The sequence below is a fragment of the Tursiops truncatus genome, chromosome 2, assembly GCF_011762595.2.
Source record: "Tursiops truncatus isolate mTurTru1 chromosome 2, mTurTru1.mat.Y, whole genome shotgun sequence".
Taxonomy (NCBI): Eukaryota; Metazoa; Chordata; class Mammalia; order Artiodactyla; family Delphinidae; genus Tursiops; species Tursiops truncatus.
In genome coordinates this window covers 172,115,318-172,123,337 of record NC_047035.1, presented here as the reverse complement: position 1 = coordinate 172,123,337, position 8,020 = coordinate 172,115,318, and the positions used below count along the sequence as shown (strand labels likewise).

General features: G+C 43.4%; 1 protein-coding gene across 7 annotated transcripts in view; it reads right to left on the bottom strand.

Moving 5' to 3' along the window:
• Positions 1-3,618: 3,618 nt before the first annotated feature.
• Positions 3,619-8,020, bottom strand: part of SLC39A12 (solute carrier family 39 member 12) — a 72,442-nt gene continuing 68,040 nt past the window's right edge. For 3 of the 7 annotated variants that reach the window (XM_073801702.1, XM_073801703.1, XM_073801706.1), the window contains 2 exons: positions 5,165-5,240; positions 3,619-3,852 (listed from right to left, as the gene is read on the bottom strand). In XM_073801702.1, coding sequence (XP_073657803.1) covers positions 3,731-3,852; positions 5,165-5,240 — 198 coding nt within the window. In that variant the 3' untranslated portion in view covers positions 3,619-3,730. Of the gene's footprint in view, positions 3,853-4,709; positions 5,241-8,020 lie in introns of those variants that run through there. The other 4 variants (XM_073801704.1, XM_073801705.1, XM_019933182.3 and 1 more) reach the window with 2 other exon arrangements.

Genomic DNA, 8,020 nt, shown 5'->3' with positions numbered 1-8,020 from the left:
GAGAGCCTGGGCGGGTCCCAGCTGGCAGCACCTGTCTCTGTGGGCAGGGGAAGAGGAAGATCTTCCTCTTTTTATACTGGTCAATATGACTAGGGAGATGGAGGGATTTATCATACAAAGAATGAAAGCCTCTGAGAAGCAAGAGGCTTTGCAAAGCGGGTTAAGCAGTGGTGGGGGGGATGGGCTGGGAGGTGGGGGGAAGGTCCGTATGATAAAGTCTGTCTCTGAGACATGAATGTTGTGGTAGGGGGAGGGCAGGTGTGCAAGTACATTTCACAGGCCCTTCACATGGGGTTAGATCACTTTGGATTTGCAAAACTCTCTTTGGCTTCTCAAACTTCCTGTGATTTCCAGTGGGTTTTGAGATGTGCCTATGGAGGTAAAAGCTTGACCATGGGGGGCTCATTGCCCCACACACATGGGCGCTAGGGCAGGTAGGAACATCCACTGGGTGAGTTGGCGCCGCTGTCCATGGTGCCCCCGCTGTCCAGGGCAGCTATGTGTACCTCCAGCTGGAGGGCACCTGCCCTGTTTGAACAAGCCAGCACTCCCGAGGGTGACGCCTCATGGACCCTGGACTCTTTTCAGAGCTGGTCGCGTTCCCTCAGCAGCAGGTGCAACAGGTACATTGGCAACAGGGGCAGTGGGCTTAACTCCTTTGGACTCTCTGAATTGAAATCAAGCTGTGACCATAGCCATGACCTCAGACCGGTTCCTCTCCATCAGCTTCCCTTATTCAACCTCCAGATCCTTAGAAGTGTGATCAGGTGGAACATAATAGGTTTTGCTTATAGTTAGGGAGTTCGGGATTGACATATACATACTACTATATATAAGATAGAAAACCAACAAGGACCTGCTGCATAGCACAGAGAACTCTGCTCCATGTTATGTAACAACTAAATGGGAAAAAATTTTGAAAAAGAATGGATACATGTATATGTATAACTGAGTCACTTTGCTGTACACCTGAAACTAACACAACAGTGTTAATCAACTATGCTCCATATAAAATAAAAAGTTTAAAATAAAGTGAGTGCCTCTGGGCAACAAGAATAAATAAATAAGATAAAGAATAAGAGGGAGGGGCTCACGCTGGGTGTAAGCATTATGACACTTGGAGGGAGGCTTCCCACAGGAGATGGCAGACTGGGGTCAACCAGAGGGCCCCCCACCATCTCTCCGGCTCTGGAAGTGAGTCAAGGTGAAAAAACAGTAAGGAAATATTTGAGTGACTGGTTTGGAGGCTTGAGTAGAAGATTGTAAAGACATAAAAAGGTTTGATCTCCATTCCCTACCAAGGAAAGACATTTCCATGAGCCGAGGTACAGCCCCGAGAGGTAAACTGTGAAAATGTGATAAAAGAACGGGACACTGATGATGATGATGGTGATGACGATGTTGATTTAATATTTATCGAGCCTTCAGTGTTCTCCAGGCACTGTGCTTCAGGAACAGTAAGCATCTCATACTGACCCCACCACAACCTCACAAGGCAGGGTCTATTTTTAGCCCTATTTTACAGAAATAAAAATTGCTCAAAGAAGTTGTAAGTTTATTAAGTGGCATTGCTGGGATTCCAGTTTAGCGCCTGAACTCTTAATGCACACAAGAGCCCCAACCTGATTGGTCCAGTCTACCCTAGCAACCAGCATCGTCACAATCCACCCCTTCCCCTCCAGCTTCGAAGAGGAAAGGAAGTTGTCAAAGTGCAGTATCGGGCTCGCCTGCTGGCGCAGTGGTTGAGAGTCTGCCTGCCGATGCAAGGAACATGGGTTCGTGCCCCGGGCTGGGAAGATCCCACAGCCGCGGAGCGGCTGGGCCCAGGAGCCATGGCCGCTGAGCCTGCGCGTCCTGAGCCTATGCTCCGCAACGGGAGAGACCACAACACCGTACCGCAAAAAAAAAAAAAAAAAAAAAAAAAAGGTGCAGTATCCTGAGAGGGGCGTCTTACAGAGAGAGGCACAGTCGCATCTCCAAAGTCTGGCTTCTGGAAGGGGTGGCGGAGGGGTGATCATGGCTGTGATTTACGGCCATATTTATATACACCCTGGTCCTGGTCAGCACGTGGCATCGGAACCACCTTCCCAGGCCCTGAATTCTGCCTCACAGTAACGTGATACCAATTCTCCTTTCCCTAAAGAGGGCCCTGTCAGCGGGTGATGGATGTTCAAACAAGATTTCTGTATGACCTGCTCCTTCGTTTTTATTCCTCCGGGAGCATTTCTAGTTCAGTGACTAAAAAACAAATCAATCAGCGAGTAGAAATACAGTGGAATCCTAAATTTAGGCCTACTAAACAGAAATACTCCTAACGTTATTGTGAAATCTGGTTTCAAGGAAAACACCATTTACCCCAAAGCTCAGTGAGTAACACATAACTTACATGACTGAGAGGATGACCATGGTCAGCCACCCCAAGTTTAGACTCTGTCCATATTTAGAAGGCAAAAAGTCGTCATACTATTTTTATCATTACCACTCAATTTTGAGGAGAAGAGAATTTCTATCAATTTTTAAGATTGCTTGAGGCTGGAGGTCCAGCTCAAGCTATCGGGTTGCTGATAAGGATTAACACAGAGCCAGGTATAAGGTAGCATGGGGGGAGGGATGGCCAACCCAGAAAGGTACCCTCAGGAGCCACTACATCCTATTCTTAGGATGACCCTTGCAGATGACCTCTGATGGCCAGGTCTTTGCTTACAACCAGAGCACACTGGTGTTGGGTTGCAAAATACTCACTGAAAATGTCCCTCCAAATCCTCCCGGCAGCTGACTCCTGTTAATCCCTCTACATCCTCGGCACCACCTCATCCAACGTCAAATTAAACCCACCCTAGATGAGCAGATGCAAACGAGTGTCTATAGGATGGGTAAACAACAAGGTCCTACTGTACAGCACAGGGAACTATACTCAATACCCTGTGATACACCATCATGGAAAAGAATATGAAAAAGATGTATATGTGTAACTGAGTCACTTTGCTGTGCAGCAGAAATTAACATTGTAACTCAACTAGACTTCAATAAAATTTAAAAAGAAATTAAACCCACTCTAACTTGAAGGTTACAGAGTAGCTCACATCAAGATGTTTAATTTAGGGGCTTCCCTGGTGGCGCAGTGGTTGAGAGTCTGCCTGCCAATGCAGGGGACACAGGTTCGTGTCCCGGTCTGGGAAGATCCCACATGCCGCGGAGCGGCTGGGCCCGTGAGCCATGGCCGCTGAGCCTGCGTGTCCGGAGCCTGTGCTCCGCAATGGGAGAGGCCACAACAGTGAGAGGCCCGCGTACCGCAAAAAAAAAAAAAAAAAAAAAAATGTTTAATTTAGCCAAGCCCCAAACTACTCTAAACTTGAACTGGGAACAAACTCATCCATCAGAGTTTTTCTAACTAAACTGGCTTAAGTTAAGGCTTCACGCCAAAATCAGAACGTGCTCATAGAAACCCAAACACGGTTGGTTCCGGGTGCTTCTTTTGCGTAACCTCCACACCACGTCGACCTGTACAAAGCGGTTTTGTTCAGCGACATATTATCCTCCAATAAAAGGACGACAAAGCTCTACGTGTCGGGGCCGCTTACCTTTCAAGGCAGAGATGAATAAAAGTGCTACCTGCGAACTCTTCATCCGGTAACTCCCGCGGCTGAACCGACGCTCACAAGCGAGGTGGAAAGAGCAGGGGCCTTCAACCTAGGAACTCAGGTCTAGTGTGAGGCTTGTCGGGCGTTAATCAACTTAGTGGGGCAAGAGTCGTGCGCCTGCGCTTTCCTGACGCCAGGTGTGTCTGATCTCCATCACGCCAGTGAAGCTCGGGCGGGGGGCGGGGCATCCAACCGGCAGCCTCAGCATCACCTGGAAGCAGTTCAAAATCAAGCCCCACCGCAGACTTACAGCCTCAGAAACTCTAGGGATGAAGCCCAGCAGTCTACACTGGGAAACACCCTCCATCGGTCCTAATGTCCGCCGAAGCCAGAGCACTATTGCATTACGTCATGATACTCCCTTAAATGAAGCTCTAAGGACAACTGAAGGAGAAACCCCCCTCATTCTGAAATCAAAGAAAGGTTGAAGAAGATTGTGTTTGGGTGCACGTGGCAAAGACTCTCTACTGGTAAGTGAGGAAGTAGATGTATTTGATGCAGCGCCATGAGTCATTCTGGCAGTAAAATGGGCTTTTTTCCCTTGTCAAGATATCTCATTAAAAAATAAGAAAAATAGTAGGCATCTGTTTTCCAAGAAAAATGACTAAAGCCAGAGTTATTTTCTATTTTAATGATTTTGCTAGGTTATCAGGAATGTTGCTTGTACATTTCATGACCTTACCTACTTAAATAATGTTTAGGGTTCTATATTTCCTCAGAAAGAGCATAAAAATACGTTTCACTTAGTAATATTATTCTCGTCAACACACTCTGTTAAATCTGTGACACTTTACGCATTACATCTACTGCCCGACTCAAGTTTTATGTTAAAATTTTTTGAATTTCACCTTTTGTTTCCAGTTCTCTTTGCCGAGAACAGATTTCCTTTGCTGCTTATAGAGAAGAGTGCTGACACAGTAGCCTTTAAAATTCCCAAGTTTGCTCATTTATGAGCATTTCTTAGCCAGTGGGTCACACTTTCAGGTGAACTATTCTATATTGTTTTGTTTTTTTAGCGTTGATTCAGAATCTGACATCCAGTAACAGAAGGTAATACAAACCATCACATTAAAACAAGACTTTATTACATTTGTTTGTAATTTAGTTTGCTTATGGTTTATAATTTTAACCCAACAGACGTTTGTCCACTTCAAATACTACAAACAAACATCCTTTACTAGGAAAAAAAATTTTTTTGGAAGTTTTACTAGAATTTAGAGCGTATGAGTTACTAAAAAGGTGTGAGTTCCATCACAGTGTTGGAAACTAACAACAAAAATTCAATTAAGTACAACCTGACATTTATACACTATAGAAACAAAATTGCATTATAAAATCAATAAGTTAATGAACTAAAAGACACACTTCACCTAAGATAAAAATATTTAATTTATAAATCACTATAGAATACAACAAAAGAAACAAAATGATGCCATTGAAATTGATTTTTGAAGGATTTTGAGACTCAACTTATATTTTAATATTTTGTTCATATATAGCCAAGAGTAAGAGGGAAAGCCAACCTAGGGTCAGTCCAAAGTTCTGCAGGAGAAACATCAACCACGGTCGCTGTGTTTGAACATGAGTCATTTCAGGAAGCTAAAAAAAGAATAAAAAACCAGAATAAGATCCAGATATATTCACTGCTGGGAAAAGTTTGGTGGGAAAACATGAGAGACTCTGTTATTCAGAACTTAATAACCTTTCAAATTCCCCAAACAGTTACAAAATGTTTAATACCTACTCTTACCAAAATTCTAAAACATTAGATAAATTAAGCCATTTGATTTGGTTAGAAGGATCTTAGTGATACCAGAAATCTTAAAATGACAGACCTATCAACGGAAAGCAAACCCAACTTATTTTTATTTTTGGAAAATGCTTCAATGTGCAATAGATAATAAATGAAAGGTATCATTTTTGATCGTTCTGTTGGGTTTACGAAGTTGCTAAATTCACTGGCTATTACGAAGCACATACTTGTTTCTTTTCAAAATGATGACCGAGGTCTTCCTGACCTTTGGAACAATAAAGGCATCATCTCCTAAGGCTATATTTTATTCTCAGAGAGAGAGATGGCAACCGCTTTATGTTTGTGAAATGCCGGACGCCATTTAGAGGGAAACGTTCACTCAAGCATCTGTGTGAAATGCCTCACTGTGTTTGTCTCACATTCTTTCGAATCCCTCACCCTGAGAAGGTCAGAGCGAGTATATCTCTCTCATGACAGTCATTTCTATTGGAGCACAGGCTCAGGTCAACATGGGTTGGAGACTGAACTCCGCCTTGGCACTGCTGACGTTTGGGGCTAGAGGATTCTCTGTTGTGGGAGTTCTCCTGGGTACTGAAGGATGTTTACTTAGCAGCATCCCTGATTTCTATCCACTAGACGTCAGTTGTACGTCTGCCCCTAGTCATGACAACCAAGAATGTCTCCAGACATTGTCAAGTGTCCCGTGGGGGCTAAAACCACCTCTGATTGAGAACTCCTGGGTCCTTTTGCCTAGCAAGAGAAGGGCCAAGCGTAAAAAGTATGCAAGGGCTGTAGATGCATGGCAGTGGAGAACAGGCTGACGTAGTTTTTCATGCCTGTATGGGAGCATCCGGTATATATATACCTTTTCAGATTCTTTTCCCTTATAGGTTATTACAAAATATTGAGTAGGGTTCCCTGTGCTATGCAGTAGGCCCTGTTGATTATCTATTTTATATATAGTCGTGTGTACATGTTAATCCCGAACTCCTAATTTATCCCTCCCACCACCTCCCTTTCCCGGTTGGTAACCGTAAGTTTGTTTTCTGTATCTGTGAGTCTCTTTCTGTTTCGTAAATAAGTTCCTTTGTGTCATTTTTTTAGATTCCACATATAAGTCGTATCATATGGTATTTGTCTTTCTTTGTCTGGCTTACTTCACTTCGTATGGTAATCTCTAGGTCCATCCATATTGCTGCAAATGGTATCCCTTGCTTTTTTTTTTTAATCAAAATAATTGGCTCTGTGATAACGTGCCATCCATTCAGGGGTACCTTCTAGCAGCTCACCTTTCCCTCGAGGCCTTCCAGGATGCCCTGGCAGAAGGTCTTATGTGACATTTGCTTTCATTTACATCCATTTTGTCATGCCCTTTCTTATATCTTTCCCCCTCTCCTGTTTACTCCTCATAACCCTGTAAGAGGTAAAATTATTAACTCCTTTCAGTTATGAGGAAACACTGGCTCAAGGAGGATGACGACTTATCCAAAGGCACACAGACATGATGTCAGAACCAAGACAAGGAGCCAGGTCATCTCATTATCGTAGAGGATATACAAACACCTACAAAGACCAGCTTTCTATCTGAAATTCACCTCTATTATGGCCAATACATTTCTAACTAATTAGAAAAAAATAGAAAATGCAAAAATGTCCCATTAGGCATAAACTAGCCATTGCATGTGATAAAAATACGTAGTAGAATATACAGACATCACACTGCCTTCGTCATAAAAGACATCACATTACGGATTCTGTTTTTAAGGCAGACGATATGCACTGGAAAAAAAGCTATAAGACTAACTTTGTACACCTATAGAAACAGACAAACAATGAAAATCAACATTTCAAAACACTTTAAGGAGATTCTCACCCTGATATGGAAGCTTTGATCTCAATTTGGGTGGCCTGTCTGAACTTCCCATGTCCACGTGGTTTGGTAAGAAAACCCAGCTAAGCTTGCTTTTGAGACAATACTTGGCCCTCTTTTGGATGACTGTGGATGATATGTGAACCGTAATATCTCTTGGGTACATACCAAAATACCAGAGAGTTCTGCAGAAAGTCTTTCCAAAAGATACAAACATAAAATGCCAAGGCTCAGACCACATCTGATCACAGTATTTCACTTGCTCCAAATCTACCCACATTTAAAAAAAAATTATTTATATTTTATTTATTTATTTTTGGCTGCGTTGGGTCTTCATTGCTGCATGTGGGCTTTCTCTAGTTGCGGCGAGCGGGGGCTCCTCTTCATTGTGTGCGAGCTTCTCGTTGCGGTGGCTTCTCTTGTTGAGGAGCACAGGCTCTAGGCACTCAGGCTCAGTAGTTGTGGCTCGCGGGCTCTAGAGCGCAGGCTCAGTAGTTGTGGCACACAGGCTTCATTGCTCCACAACATGTGGGATCTTCCTGGACCAGTGCTTGAACCCGTGTCCCCTGCATTGGCAGGTGGATTCTTAACCACTGCGCCACCAGGGAAGTCCTACTCACATTTTTAAAATAATTTCAGTCAGCAAATTTTGAAGGAAAATAAAGGTCCATTTGAATTAATTTTCAAGAGCATTTATTGTTCTTTTCCTCTTTTTAAAATGCCCAGCAAGAGGTTAGATGCCACCATTTTTCCCTG